General features: G+C 32.6%; 1 protein-coding gene across 3 annotated transcripts in view; it reads right to left on the bottom strand.

Moving 5' to 3' along the window:
- CDH19 (cadherin 19) overlaps window positions 1-16,884 on the bottom strand; it is a 98,052-nt gene that overhangs the window by 25,147 nt on the left and 56,021 nt on the right. For all 3 annotated transcript variants that reach the window (XR_002734144.2, XM_023224172.1, XM_026448227.1), the window contains 4 exons: window positions 16,504-16,688; window positions 15,753-16,006; window positions 6,432-6,553; window positions 1,255-1,376 (listed from right to left, as the gene is read on the bottom strand). Coding sequence is in view for 2 of the 3 variants with exons in the window: in XM_023224172.1 (XP_023079940.1) it covers window positions 1,255-1,376; window positions 6,432-6,553; window positions 15,753-16,006; window positions 16,504-16,688 (683 nt within the window). In the remaining variant the exon portion in view is untranslated. The remainder of the gene's footprint in view (window positions 1-1,254; window positions 1,377-6,431; window positions 6,554-15,752; window positions 16,007-16,503; window positions 16,689-16,884) is intronic.

The following is a 16,884-nucleotide window of genomic DNA, read 5'->3' as shown; positions in this document are numbered from 1 at the left end:
GCAAGATTTGATCATTTTTCCAGTGAAATCATATTCAAAAACACACATAGCTCAATGAAATTCACAATCATTTCAAGAAATATTGACAATTTTCACTATGTTGCAGTTTAATAATCAGTAAAAGTTAAGATGTACCTCTTTCTTAAGATATGCCTATTCCTCAGCATAGTAGGAAATTGAAGATCAAATATAACTTTGGTTACTAACATTTATTGAAAGAGAAATATAATTTCTGCTTTTGTAAACTCCAAATGGTCCCTGACTAGCTTTGTTGATAAATTCAAAGCTACTTAGAATAACTGAGTTGACAGTGTCTGTATACCTATTTAGTATCATGAACACTAGACTGTAAAATTTTTGAACATTATTGGACATTTTTTAAAGAAAAACAGCCAATGGTATTTAATAGTCTTCTATGTGCTCTAAGAAACCTCATAATTATGTTAGTTTATTATGTATGGAGCTTAGAAGTACACAAATAACATTCTAATTTAAGTTTCACATTTTACAAATAAAAAAGTGAGCAGCAGATAAGAAAGTGTGTGAACGAAATAAATTGTGAAGTAATGATAATGTATTTCAAAATGAATATGTTCTCATAAATGTTTACATATCTAGTAATTTGTACAAAACTCAGTTTTATTTCTGTTGCTGTACCTGGTATAGTGATTAAATGCTATGAAAAAACATTTTGGCATATTTTCCCTCCATATGTTTATGCTTATATTTCATTTTACCTGTACCTGCATGATGAATAAAAAAAAAAAGAAACTTAAATGTGACTTTGTAACCTATAGAATTAATTTTTTTCTTAATTGTTTGACAAAGTATAAATGAACTACTGAATAATAAATATACTATAAAAGTAAACTACTGAATCACTATCGTTAGATTTTTTAAAACATTTGAGGAATTTGAAAGTAGAAAACTTGAAATTTGCATGTTTTTAAAAATTAATATAATTATACAAAGTTCACAACATAAAAGCATGTAATTAATATTAATAGAATAAAATTAATTTTTGATGTTTTAAAATAAGATGAATGCATAACAAAAATTATATATTATAAAAATTAATTTATATGTAATTTGTATATATATTATAGAATTACAATTATATAAATTATAATATATGAATATTAAATATGTTAATTATATGTATTATATAACAATATTGTATAATATATGAAATAATTACATATTATGAAACAATGATATATGGTTTAGACTTTGTAATTTATAATGAGTCCTTACCTGACCAGAGCCTGCATTTTCACAAACGTAAGTCTCATAGTATTGAGAGAACTCAGGAGCATGATCATTGATATTAAGAACTTGCACATACACTGGGATCGAAGAGATCTGTTCTATATTGTCTGCAATGTGAATATATATAATAAAAATCTAACATATTTTAATGTCTTTAGAAGATACATCACTAAAATTACATTAGAGGCTATATGGTATATTTTTATTTTACTTGAAAAAAGCAATCTGAGGACAGGATATCTATATGATTCACCTATTTATCAGCAATAGATCCTAGAAAAAATTCTGTGCTAATATATTCAAACCAAGCAATATTTATTGGGTGCATTGTACTTGCCATGGGCTGTAATAAGTGATGAGAAAAAGTAGTAAAAAGATAAAGTAAAATAAGGGTATACGGAGAGCTTGCAGGAGTCCAGGAACCATTTAAAGTTTTGTATTAACTCATTTAATCTTGATCAATAAATGGATTATTAACCTCCCCAAATTTACTGATAAAAAAGTTGATAAACCATTTAGTTTCAAAAATTACAGTTAAATTACTTGTGTAAGGTTATAGCTGCAGTGCTGTAACAAAAATAACAATCAATTCTGTGAACCACTGAAATTTAGAGTGTAGCTTTTAAAAACAAATAATTAGAATCTAAATATATTTTAAAGTAAAATCGTTATAAAAAAACTAAAGTTTTTATATAAACATTGAATTGAGAAGATTTTCTAAGTGAGCCAAAAAATCCAAAAAACATAATGAGAAAAAATTGTGGTTAAAACATTTAAATCCTTCAACTTGATATAAAAGAAGACATTTCAGAAAAAAGTATGAACTAAGAATTCACAGGAGAGAAAATTCAATTTATCTGATAGCAGACTTTCTCACTGCCGTCACTATTAATATTTTAGACTGGATAATTCCTAGTTTTGGGGGATTCTCCTGTGCATTGTAGGATGCTTAGCGGCATCCATGACTTCTATTCCCCAAATGTCTGCAGCATCCCTCCTACCCCAGTGTGTCAATCCAGACTGTGTTCAGACATTGTCAATGTGCCCTGGTTGAGGCTGGCGGCAGAAGTGTTGAGCCAAATGGCCTGCAGTTGAGACACATTGCGCTATCATAATCTTCACACGGCCTCTCACCACAGGTAAGAAGAATGATGGTTTAGCCCGTGCCATTTGTGTCGTATGTGATAAAACAGCACCCAGTGATGGACTGAGGGCTGAAAAATAACAGTGTAAACCAACTCTAGCAATCGATAATGAAATTTAAACTACACATATCTGTGACCCAATCTGTTAAACTTAAGCTACAGTCTAAGGTATCAGTATTTGAGTAAATGATCCACTTAAATACATTCCAGAGTTATTTGCATCACATCCAAATTATATAAATGACTCAAATGTACAACAAAAAAGAATTGGGGATAATAAATTACAACTGAACTATGACATTATGTGGATTTGTTAAAAATGTGTGAGTCTGACCAGGCATGGTGACTCATACCTCTAAATCCCAGCGCTTTGGAAGGCCAAGGCAGGAGGATAACATGAACTCAGGAGTTCTAGAGCAGCCTGAGCAATATAATGAGACCTCATCTCTAATAAAAATCCAAAATATTAGCTGAGTGTGGTGGTGTACCTTGTAGTCTCAGCTACTTGGGAGGCTGAGGTGGGAGAATCGCGTGAGCAGGGGGTTGTGGCAGCAGTGAGCTGTGATCAGGCTACTGCACTCCAGCCTGGGCTACAGAGTGAAAGCCTGTCTCAGATAAAAGAGTGAGTCAATGTAACACAGTTTTATTGTGAGCTTAAAACTGGACGACTTGAGTTTGAATCTTGGTTCTCAATTTGAGAAAAATACTTAACCAGAATGCCTCAGTTGGCATTCTGAAAAATGGGCGTGATAGTAGTAACTGCCTTATAGGCTGTTGTTAAGATTAAACATATACATAAAGCAATTACATAAATTACATGAAGCAATTACATAAATTGGTTAATATACATAAAGCAATTCAGACTACTTAGCACACAACTGAACAATGAATAATAAATATGATTGTTTTGTTGTATCTACTAACCAGACATATATTTTGTGTACTGAAAAAAGTAAGTTGCAGCTATTATATTGTGTAGTTTTATTGATGTTAATCTTTCTCTCTCTCAGGCTGTAGTGCAGTGGCAGGATCTCAGCTCACTGCAACCTCCACCTCCTAGGCTTAAGCGATTCTCCTGCCTCAGACTCCCTAGTAGCTGAAACTACAGGCACATGCCACCAGGACCGGCTAATTTTGGTGTTTTTAGTAGAGACAGGGTTTTGTCATGTTGGCCACGGTGGTTGCAAACTCCTGACTTTAGGTTATCCACCCACCTTGGCCTCCTAAAGTGCTGGAATTACAGGCCATAAGTCATCACACAGGGCTTCTCTTTTTCTTAAAAAAAAAAAAAAAAAAAAAGAAAGAAAGAAAGCTATGGGAAAGGTGCATACAATTAAAGGGTATAGGGGTGGGATACTTTATTTTGTCTTAGTGTTTTTATTGAAAATATATGTACTATTTGTAATGATAATTTGAAAGAACAATAAAAATTAAAACTTAGAGTCCTGGTTCTTGTTGAAAGCAAGGGAAAATCTTTTTTCTTTCCTTCCTTTTCTCAGAGCATTCATACACACACAGAGAGAGAGAGAGAGAAAGAGAAAGAGAGGGGGGAAAAAAGCTTTGTATGTAAGTTTTTTCTTTGTCTTTTTGAAGTGTATGGAAATCTTTCAAAATCAATAAGTTTCTTGGAAGCTTTAGGATCCAGGATTGCATTTCTCAAGTAATGGTGACCATCTCTTTGAAATGTAATCTTTAAGGAATATGGCATCCCTATATCCTAGTTTTTGTGGAAAGATAGGAGACCCATTTTAGCACCGATCTTGTTCTAAGTTGTAGAACTACCTCTTGTCATAAAGACATGAAAAGTTAAGTTGTCCTTTGGATAAAACCACTTAGCAAACACAGGCGGTCACTCCAACTACCCAGTGAAGATAGAATAAATTCTATGTGACAAATAGTGCTAAGTCCTCGTACTTGAACGTCTAGATAACATTTAACTTGAGAACATGTATATAATGGATTGTATCTGCTCAACTACATAAAAAGGTGAAATTTCTTTCCATTTCGGCAATCTCTTAGATTTCCTATGATGCACATCACATTGCATTTTAATGTTTTCCAGTAATAACATTTTTCTCTCTGTTCTACCTTTGAGGAGAGGTTTTCTGGCCTGAGATGAGATTTTGCATGTACTTGTATTTTCCCAACAATAACAGTTACAATTAAGACAGAAATTATAATTTTCAATTAATTAAAAATTAAAATTTCTAGGATTTATTACACACACACACAGACTTTAAGAAATACAGCAACCATTAGTATTTATCATTTTGAGACTTTTCTCTACTGTGTGACATTTAGGATGAAAATAGATTAATGGAACATTTAAAAATGAAAAGATATTTCTAAAGATTTCAAGAAGAAATTAGCCAGAAAATTAAAGTTCATATTTGTTATGGTTTTAGCACATACATCATCACAGAATATCTTTTTGCTTAAGTAATTAAATTGTGTAACATAATTCAGTTGTGAATAAACTGACAGAAAATTAATAAGAAATTCATTTAATGTTTTTATCTTTGTGTTCCTAAACTTTGCTTGAAATTAAGTTCAAATTAAATCTTTGGTATTACTGTACAAAATGTATATAAAACTTCACAGCTTCACTTTAAAGTAGTTAGTAGTTTTATTCACTTAGCTGGCATACTGATAAATAGCATTGTGCTTAATTGGGGAAGCTTTCCAGAAAAGAGACTAAGCACAACAAACTTCATTTGCTGAAAAAAAAAAAAAGTTCAAATGGAACATCTCTTTCCTATAATCAGTATAATTGTTATGGTGAAAGCTTCTCAAGGTAGTTAGCAGATGCAGCCAGGTGATTTTTAAAACAGTTGTATGTAGTGCCCTGTTTTCCACTGGTTAGGTGGTTTGTTTATATTGCTATTGAAGCTTAAATGGTCAAGCCTAATTATTTTTGGTTCAGTATTGATTTCATGGTAGTAAAAAAATGGCAGTTACACATATTTTCCCCAAATAGATCTAAAATGGGCTTAATGATGTAGAATTTTTAAAAATGTTAGAGAAAGAAAAAAATGAAAATTTGTTATCCAGTGTTAGAAACGCTCATTCCAACAAGTTTTTCCTTAAAATGAAAAAAAAGAAAAATTGTTCTCAGAAATAAGCGATGAATAAAAGCTGCATTTAAAATAAATATCTTTGCGTTTTCTGACATGAGAAGCCTTGACATTTCCTCTATTGCAGCGGGCATTTATTCCATTGTAACATTTGCTTCCTTTTATGGTTTAGTTAAATGGAACCTTGAAAACCCAGATTCAAGCTCTCCTATAGTGTTTCCATAGAACTGTTCATTGTATCGCAAAAAACACACGGAGATGCCTTCCACTCTACCATGTCACCTGCCATCTGCCTAACAAAGTAAGGAAAACAGAAATATATGCCTCCTGTCTCAACAAAGAGTGAAGAAAGGAAACACAATCATTAAAATTCTATGTAAAATCAGCTATAAGAAAAGATGCATCTGAGAATATTTTCTATTCACAATTTTAATACTCTACAATTCTAAATCTATTGACTAAGTAATGGAAATGACTTTGATATTTTATATTGTGTTATATGTATTTCTTTAAGCTTTAAACAATATAATTGCATGAATAACTGATTCATAATTTTAAGGACAATATCCAAGTGGTAAATCAGAATAATTTACAAACCGAAAACGAAACCATCTGCCTAAATAAACAAGCAGAATTTCAGGTGAATTTCACTTATATTTTGTGGTATCCTCAATTTACTCTTGTATGAAAAATTATTTACTGTTATAATTAGAAAATAACAGTTTAGAAGGTATTTAATGGTAAGCATATAAATAAGCTGGAATAGCAGTAATAAGCAGATGTTAATAAAACTAATAAAATACACAAGTACACACATTTACATTGAATGTCATTTAAATAATTCCAACAACATTTTAAAGCAGCCTTGTCTCCATGTGTAGAAATTGTGTAATTATTTATGAAATATGCAAACAACTGTATTGGATATCAAATGAGTACTTACATTTTTCTGTGGCTATAATACTTAGGTTGTACCAAGCACTGATTTCCCGATCCAGTGAGTTAGTTGTAGTGATTGTGCCATTATCATCGATATTGAACACTTTGCTCCTAGTAATAGAATACCTGAACCAAAAGGAAAGTATACCTTAATGTTTTTATTCTGTCTACATAACAGTGTTACATAATAGTCTTTAAGCAATAAGATGTCTTATTCAGTGCATGCCCTACATAGCCAATATATAATACTGAACAACTTTTAAAATAGTGTATTCCTGTATTTAAGATTCAACTCAGTGGAGATAGAAAAAAAAATGTAACCTGACTTTAGATTTTAATTGATGGATGCTAACTGTAAACACACGTCACTCATTCTCATGTCAAAAAAGAATGTTAATAGATTAATGACTAAAATAATGTCAAAAGCCATTTGGGAAATGAAGAGAAATGCAAATAAGTGGGGTAAAAATTAATGATTGTGAATCATTTTTTTTCTATGAAATAAATTAAAATACATCTTCAGCCTACACTAGTATTGATCTCTTTCCTACATCACAGGTGTTGCTTGCAAATCTGTTCATTTTACTACAATTACTTGACTTGATATTTAACAAATGTTTTTGTTTGTATAAAAAGTAAATTTGATAAAGAGTAAAGTCTATATAGTAGATAGACTTTTAATTCTTTTGGGAAATCTGAAAGACTTCTGAAATCTGGAATCTGGAATCAGGAATCCAAAAGAGTATATATATATACATAATGTAAAACATATATACAATACATTATATATGACATATATTTTACATTTTATAATACATTACATATTTTATAACATATGTAAAATATATGTATTATACAATACATGTATGTTTTATTATATATTACGTGTGTATGTATGTATATATGTGATATATTACATCATATGCATCTATTATATATTATGTATATTTTTCATATTATATGTTTTATATATATACACATGTAAAACAAAAGTAAAATATAGTAGTTCTAATTTGCTTTTAGATTGATTGTGCATCGAAGAAAGCCAAGTTAAAAAGTTCCCCCATTAAAAAAAAAAATGAAAATGAAAAATGACCTCCACCTCCACAATGAAAGAAGACTTTGAAATACTCAGCGTATCTCATCTACATGGAAATAATTAATAATAAAAATTAAAGAGTAATAATAACTAGGGTTCAATAATGACTTATCATTGTATGTATATTCCTGAAGACTTTGATGAGATATCAATGAAGTTTGCCATAATTATATGGCAAAGATGAGAATATTTTAATTTTTAGTTCAAAAGTTTCCAAAAACATTATACTACTTTGTAGATTGGTATTCAGATAAAGATTCAATAGAAATTACAAATAATTAAGCTTTAGAGGAGTTCAGTTTTAACTGTACCCCCATTTAAAATATTTGTAAGTATTTACCCTAAATATCCTGAAGTGGTTGCATTTCACACATAATACATTTGTTGACAAAGTTATACAGTGTTTTAACAGTTGTTATTTTGAATTAAACATCTAATCCTATTTCTGTAAAATGTCATTGCACATAAAGCCCGTTTAAAGTTTGATAGGATGTTATAGTCTTTAATAGTTTAATGCGCATCTGTTAGAATTTAGGAAGAAGAGCCACATAAACAATAAATTGGTTCAGGTATCATTAATTAATTAAAACAGAAATAAAAATATATGTAGCCCTCTAGGACGTGATATAAGCAGTGATGTGTAATATGTATCATTTTTCTTTATCCCTTTTAGAAACACAAATTCTCGTTATGTAAAGTTTTCTCCCCCACTCCACCTTCACTGGACAAAATTTGTTTGGCTTTGAGGTAAGTTTTAGTTAAATTTTACATATATGTAAAATACATACATATTTTTCTCATTTTTAAAACTAGGGAGACAAACATCACAAAATTCATAAATATGTGAACAGCTGACTTATTTAGATATGTTCCATCATCACCTCAGCAAAATTAAAAATTTGGAATTTTCCCACTAATCCAACTAAAAACATTTTAAAATACTTTTGGACTTACAGAAATATTGCAAAAATAGCACACAGCTTTTCTACATGCTCTTCACTCAGCTTTTTCTAATGTTAAAATCTTATATAAAACTTTAATCATATTAATAAATTAATCGCTATAATGTAATTAATCAAACTACAAACTACAGTTGGATTTCACAGTTTTTTCCACTCTTATTCTTTTTCTTTCACAATCCAATCTAGAATCCAATATTGCCTTTCATTTTCCTGTGTCCTTAGTCTCCTCCACAAGTCCTCAATGTTCTTGTCTCTCAAGACTTTGATGCTATTGAAGAGTATTGGTCAATTATTTGATAGACTGTCTCTCAGTTTGGGTTTGTCTGATGCTTTCTCATGATTAGACTAAGGTTACATATTTTTGGCAGGAATAACACAGACATGATATACTTTCTTAGGCTATCATATCAGGGGAACATGATGTTCATCATATCTCATGAATGATGATGATATTAACATTGAGCACTCAATTAGGTGATGATGACCCCATTTCTCTGGGGTAAAGTTGCTATTTTTTTCTTTTGTAATTCATAAAGATTCAGGAAACTATTTTAAAATGTTCTGGTTTCTCCTCAAGCATTTATCCACTAATTTTCAGTATCCATAGATGAGTAGTGTTAACATTTTTGAATACTTTCGTTCTGGAACCACAAGATGCTCCAGGATAATCTTGTCTTTTCCTTACAACAACTCTGGATTCTAGTTATCAGATGAGTTGCAGTATCTTTGATTGGAGAGCAGCATTAGAAAGCAAGATCTAGGTTTTAAGAGTTTCCATTGCTTCTTGAGTTTCATTGTATTTATGTCCTTTGAGCAGACATCAACAGGAAATATATATGTATGTATACTCATGCATACAAACACATCTATATTTATTTCCATATAATTCCTTCTGTCTGCATATATACTAAGAGGGCATTAGTGTATCATACCTCAGATTTTAATCCAGTGCCACACCTTCATGTAACTTTTCTCATTTTTTTATTTGTAACCATTTCCTTTGACAATAATGAATCTTACTCTTATTATCTACAATATATTTACTTATGTGTTCAATTCCAATATACATGCAGAGTAACACTGTAATCCCTAAATAGTAACCATGTAAGAAAATATACTTAGTATGTAGAGTATATTTCTTCTGAACAGCAATTTTTTTGGTCTCTATATTTTGTATTGAAATACCCTCTTCCAAAATTACTTAGGTTGTATTTTCCTAATTCCTCTCCATTTGATTATGTTATTTGTCTATAATATAATAAAGGACATTTGCAGTAGTTTGCCTTCAATTTTAGGAACATCTCCAAAGTTCTGTTTGATTTTTTGCCAGAGTTTGCACTAATTAGTATTTTACTCTATATCATGAAGAATTCTGTGAACTTGGACAAATGAATAGTCATGTGTCTGCCACCACGTAATGACGCAGAACAATTTTACCACCCTCCTTTCCTTTGTCGTATCTTTTTAGTTTAGGTGCCACAGGCTTTGTTTATTTTTGTTTGTTTATTTTTTTTAAATCCATTCACCTCTTGAAGGACATTTGAGTCAATTCCAGTTTTTTGAGATCATGTATAAAGCTGCCATAAATGCCTGCATACAGGTTTTCATGTCAAAATAAGTGAGTATGTTTTCTAGGCCTGCTGCAACAAAACACCACAAGCTGGGTGGCTGAAAACAATAAATTAACTCTATTAGAGTTATCAAAATCAAAGTATCAACAGGGGCATGCTTCCTTTGAAGCCTGTAGGGGTGAATCCTTCCATCTCGTTTCTAGCTTCCAGTGATTTCTGGCAGTCCTTGCTATTCTTCTGCTTGTAGATGCATTGCTCTGATCTCTGCTTCAGTTGTCACATGGCAGTCCTCTCCCAGTGTCTGTCTTCTTATAGGGACACCAGTCATTTTGGATTAAAAACATACCTGCTCAGGTACGACCTTATCTTAACTATTTACCTCCAAAATAACTCTATTTCTTAACAAGGCCACATTCGAGTGTACTGGATGTTAAGACTCAATTTGTATCTTTAGGACACAACTCGACCCAAAACACAAAGTTTCCTTTTTTCCTGGGTAAATGATTGGGAGTAGGATTTCTGGGTGTTATTCAGTATATGTTTAATTTATAATAATCTTGTATCTTTCTACCTTGATAAACTCACTTATTACTGGGCATTTTTGTGAATTTTATGGAATTATCTAGACAATAATCAAGCCATCTGCAATTAAAGAAAACTACATTATTTCTCTCTAGCTTGTATGTTTTTATTTCTTTTTCTCACTTATTGCATGGCCAGGACTTCCAATATTATAGATTTGGATTGGTGAAAGAATACATTGCTACCTTGTTTCCAATCTTAAGGAAAAAGTGCATAATATTCCATAATTAAGTATAAAAATTAGCAGCATTCTTTTGTAGATACTCTGTATCTGTTTAAGAATCTTCCCTTCTATTCATATTGTGCTGATAGTTTTTACAATAAATTAATTTTGAATATTGTCAAAAGTTTTTTTCTTTGTCTATTGAGATGATGTATGACTTTTCTTTTTTAATCTGCCAGTATGGCAATTTACATGAAAATATTTTAAAATATGGACGCATCCTTGTATTCCTAGGTGCACTCGAGTTGATAGGGATATACTTTCCTTTTCACAAATAGCTGGAGTTACAATTATTTGTAAAGAGTTTTTATATTTGTGTATGAGGGATCTTGATCTGTAGTTTTCTTTCCTTGTAACATATGGTAGAATTTATCAGTGGCATCAATTTTTACTGGAACAGTTCTTTGTTTTTGTGAAGGTTTTTAACTGACTTTTTGGTGATATATATATGCTTGTGTGTACGCATGTGTATGTGTACATATTTATGTGGTTGTATATATATGGTTGTTTGTAAATACATATATGTGTGTGTGTGCTAAGGTTATTTATCTTTTAATATAAATTTAGTGGATTCTCTCAAGAACTTCATCTAAATGTATAGGCATAGAATTGTTCAAAGTAGCCCTATAATCTTTTTAATGTCTGTGGGATCAATATGTGTGCTCCTTTTTTCACTTCTGATAATAGTAATTTTTGTCTTCTCTTTCTCTGTTTGTCCCTTGGTTTTCTCGATAGAAATTAATAAACTTTAGCAATATTTTGAAAGAATCTGCTATTGGTTTCATTATATTACTCCATTGCTTTCAATTTCACTGCTTGTGATCTAATCTTTTTATTTCCTTTTTTTTCTGTTTGCTTTGGGTTTTATTTGCTCTCTCTTTTTTTTTTTTAACAGGAAAGAATACGCTATCTTTCTCACACTTACAAAATACTTCAAAATTTGACTTTAGGCTTAATTTAAAAGGAAACTTCAATAATGTCCAAAAAGTGAATCATACCCATTGATAGCAAAAGAGTGAAGTCCAAAAGAGTTAGGCAATTTTCTTAGTCATCACAGACAGCTATTAAAAATTACCATAGACTGGGCAGCTTATAAACAACTGATATTTATTTGTCACATTTCTAGAGGCTGGAAGTATGAGATCATGATGCCAGCATGATTGGCTTCTGACAGGAGCCCTCTTTCAGTTGCAGACTGCTGACTTCTGTGTCCTTACAGGCAGAGAGAGCCTGAGAGAGCTATCTGGGTTCCCCTTTGTAAGGGCACTAATCCCATTCATTAGGGCTCTACTCATATGACTTGATGCCTATAGGCCCCACCTTCTTGTACCCACCTAATACAATTTCACTGAGATTTAGGATTTCAAATATGGGACCCCCCTTCTGATACCATTTCATTGGTGTTTCAGATTTCAAATATGAATTTTGAGGGACGTAAACATTTAGTGCTCTGAAATAATACATAGTCTTAGTAATAAAATAAAAAAATTAAGAATAATTTCTTATGAAGTTCTTAATAACTTTATGGTAGAAATTTTATTACAGATTGTTTGGGCTCCTCTAATTTTTACCACACTAGGCTCCTTAAAACAATTCTATCATCTCACTTTCAAGTCTAAATATCACATTTTCCATCATTTCTGTGCCCCATTTTTTTTAATTGACATATGGTTAGTTACTACAATTCATATAAAGGTAGATCTTGCTTCTCAAGCTTTTACGACCTCAACTACAGCAATAATATTTTGTTAAACCAGTTTATTTTTCCCACCCAAGACTTGATGAAACTGAGTTTGGGAATTTCCATCCTTTACAGAAACAGCAGGTGATTCTTACTCAGTAGGAAAAACTAATATGAGTTTAATGAATTGGGGCTAATTTACTATGTTTAATATGTGTTAGTGTTTCTCCCAAAACAAAGAAATATCCCTAAGGCTAAAATACAATGTCCTAATATTTCTTCTGGTTTTCATAGCTTTTACCATGCAGTGAGTATTAAAGAAGAGATATTATCAAATTAAAACTCAAATTGAAATCATTTTGCATTTTATGTTCAAACATTTTGGGGATCTTTTGCTTACAAAGAAAAAAGGAAATAAACAAAGAAACCCCAAAAGAAGCCTCCTGAAATGTGCAGAAGTGGATATTTTCATATGCATCTGATTTTGTTTTTATGATGTATTTTGAATGTTTGTTAAATCAAGCTATATCATATGGAAAAAATATCAACAATATCAACAACAAAAACTGCTGTATCCTCAGTGATCCTAACATATGTATAAAAAGCAATATTATTTAAAGCCACTTTTAAATGAAAAAAATCTGTGAAATCATTGAAACATATTTTTTGATGGATACAAGTTATTTTAAAAAGTAATAATTGCCAGTATAAAAGTGAAAATCATTAGCTAAAGTATTTTCATACTGAAGTAAGTAGACACCAATGGTGATACTATAAAATACAAAACCTTTTTTAAGATTTGGTTGCACCTTATGTTTTTCTTCATATGTATGTAGCATTTTCACATGTAGTAAGCATGCAGTTCTTCATTGTGTATTATTGTGCTTTAAAATGTATGCAATGTTATTATCTATGCATCACAAGCATCATAAACTATAGTTTATTCACTTGTATTCCTAAAATTGTTTTCAATACTTTATTATTATAAATGATAACATATTGAATATCTTAATCATCAAAGCATTTTTTAACTTTCCATATTATTTAGTGCTCCCTGAAGAAAAATGAATAGGTATATAGATATATTTTTAAAGTAAATAATTGATATGCACTTATACAATTACTAAAATCTCTATGACTAAGAACTATATATGCATATCAGAGGGCAACATTTTATGAAATGAACTATAATGGAAAAGCGGGAACATTTCTTGGTATCAAAAATTAAATTGAGCTTTTTCATTGAGCTACTGCAAGACCTTCACAGAGCCAAGCAGTAGCCAGCATTTTAATTAATACATTAAGGTTTATGGAAAATAGATGAATAAGGAAAGGTGTCAGAAAAATAATTATGTAACAAGTTTTGTTTTTTTATGCCCAACCAGACTATACCTCAAATACTGAAACAAACACACAAAAAATAAAACAAAGGAAAATAAATTATAACATAGTAACTGAAAATAACAGACTATTTTAATAGGTGGCAAATATTCGTTTAATTGTAATACTATAACAGATTTCTAACCCTTTGAACTCCTTTAAGTGGTCTCCTGTAAAACACAGGTTCCCAACCCCCAGGCCATGAACTGTTACCTGTCCATGGTCTGTTGGGAAACTGGCTGCACAGCACGAGGTGAGGGCAGGCGAGCTAGCCTTACTGTCTGAGCTCCGCCTCCTCTCATATCTGGGGCAGCATTAGATTGTCATAGGAGCATGAACACTGTTGTGAACTGTGTATGTGAGGGATCTAGGTACAGAGCTCCTTATGAGAATCTAATGCCAGATAATCTGAGGCAGAACAGTTTTATTCCAAAATCATTCCCCTTCACCCCACCAACCATGGAAAAATTGTCTTCCACCGAACTGGTTCCCGGTGGCAGAAAACTTGAGGACCACTGCTATAAAAGTTTTCCCAATTTCTGAATATCATTTCAAGTAAATAGTATTTAAATAAACCACTTGTTGTTGTTGTTGAGACGGAGTCTTGCTGTGTCGCCCAGGCTGGAGTGCAGTGGTGAGATCTCGGCCCACTGCAAGCTCCGCCTCCCGGGTTCACGCCATTCTCCTGTCTTAGCCTCCCGAGTAGCTGGGACTGCAGGCGCCGCCACCACGCCCGGCTAATTTTGTTTTGTGTTTTTAGTAGAGACGGGGTTTCACTGTGTTAGCCAGGATGGTCTTGATCTCCCGACCTTGTGATCCGTCTGCCTGGGCCTCCCAAAGTCCTGGAATACAGGTGTGAACCACCACCCCCGGCCTTAAATAGGCCACATTTTGATCAGCTTTGTTTCAGCTCTAATTGGGGATTTAAAAAAAATTTTTTTTTTCTCTTATCTCCTTTCCCCAGTTAAGAGGGAATTATAATGCACTGAATTTTAATTGGTAATTGCCTCTTTCTTGTACGTGTTTGAAATCCCCAATTTTACTGCATCTTAACTGACATTGCAGTTCCCTATTTTATTTAAATTGTTACAAATTAAGTATGACAGACAGAAATGTAGATACAGAGCCCGGGTGCGGTGGCTCAAGCTTGTAATCCCAGCACTTTGGGAGGCCGAGATGGGCGGATCACAAGGTCAGGAGATCGAGACCATCCTGGCTAACCCGGTGAAACCCCGTCTCTACTAAAAAATACAAAAAACTAGCCGGGCGAGGTGGCGGCGCCTGTAGTCCCAGCTACTCGGGAGGCTGAGGCAGGAGAATGGCGGGAACCCGGGAGGCGGAGCTTGCAGTGAGCTGAGATCCGGCCACTGCACTCCAGCCTGGGCGGCACAGCGTGACTCCCTCTCAAAAAAAAAGGAAACGTAGATACAGATATGACCTTGTTTAAATTTGCATGCAGGCTAGGCGCGGTGGCTCACACCTGTAATGCTACCATTTTGGGAGGCTGAGGTGGGCGGATCACGAGGTCAGGAGTTGGAAACCAGCCTGGACAATATGATGAAACCCTGTCTCTACTAAAAATACAAAAATTAGCCGGGCGTGGTGGTGCATGCCTGTACTCCCAGCCACTAGGAAGGCTGAGGCGGAAGAATCGCTTGAATCTGGGAAGCAGAGGTGGCAGTGGGCTGAGATTGCACCACTGCACTCCAGCCTAGACAACAGAGTGAGACTCCCCCTTAATTAAAAAAAAAGAAAGAAAGCAATTTTATTTTTAATCTAATTTATATTTACTTTTTTATTAATGCAAAACTGACCTTACAGACATACCTGATAGGAGATTTCCTATTGTCTGGGTCTGTGGCAGACACCACGCCTACAAATGATCCTTGTGGGGTTTCTTCAAAAATTTCAAATATGTAATATGGAAGGAGGAAAAGAGGAGGCTCATCAACATCTTCCACCTGGATCTTAATGAAAGTGGTGGAAGCTTCAGTGTGGTATTTCATGAGCTTCTCATCAACATGATGGTTTTTAACTTTTGCTCTAATACCATAGTGGTTCTGGTGCTCAAAATTCACTTTCTGCAAAGAAATACAATGTACACAGAAGAAATGGCTTTAGTAACCCAAGATACTACTTAGAAAAAAGTTTTACCTGTTAAAATAAGTCTCAGTGGCCTTTCAGTTACATTTTTCTTTTTATGTACATGGATCTCTCTGATATAATTGTTAATCAGGCATAAAACATCTGTGTGTGTATTGTCAGTTACCTATTTTAGTTTGGAGATAAAATTATACTTTTGAGGGCATAAACATCTAATGAAACTGAGAATTAATTTCCTAGTATTTAAGATATTTTCCAAAAAGTTTTCTTTTAATAGAATTAAAACAATGTTCTGCATATAATTCAAAAAGCTCTGTAGTAACTATATCATCTCTAAAATCCTTTTCTCCATAAAATAGAAATTACAGGTTCTCATTTCAATTATTTAATGAGTTAAAAATTAACCAGCTACACAAAATAGGATATGTTTTAATTTTGCATTATTCTGCAAGGCAAATAATTTTAACATATCTACCTTTTTTAATATAACTATTCCTTCTTGAGTTTCATGATCAGTAATAATGTCAAATGTCTGTGAATCATCCTCTTCGATGCTATAATCCATTTCTGCATTCTCTCCTATGTCATTATCATATGCCATGATTGTTCCTATAGAAGTCCCAGTGGGTGCAGCTTCAGAGACTGTCAGGCGGTATAAACCTTTAAAAACAAAATTTGAGATATTTTGGATAAATACTTAACATGGAAAACTTGCAATTATAGCATTCTTTATTTATGATCTCTAGGGAATCCCATGCCTACCTTTCCCAGTTACTTGTTCTTAATCTTTCTTTTTTCTTTCCTTTTTTCTTCCTTCCTTCCTTCCTTCCTTCCTTCCTTCCTTCCTTCCTTCCTT

Source organism: Piliocolobus tephrosceles, chromosome 18 (genome assembly GCF_002776525.5).
Source record: "Piliocolobus tephrosceles isolate RC106 chromosome 18, ASM277652v3, whole genome shotgun sequence".
NCBI classification, from domain to species: Eukaryota; Metazoa; Chordata; class Mammalia; order Primates; family Cercopithecidae; genus Piliocolobus; species Piliocolobus tephrosceles.
Note: the sequence above shows the minus strand (reverse complement) of the source record. Positions and strands in the feature narration are given on the sequence as shown.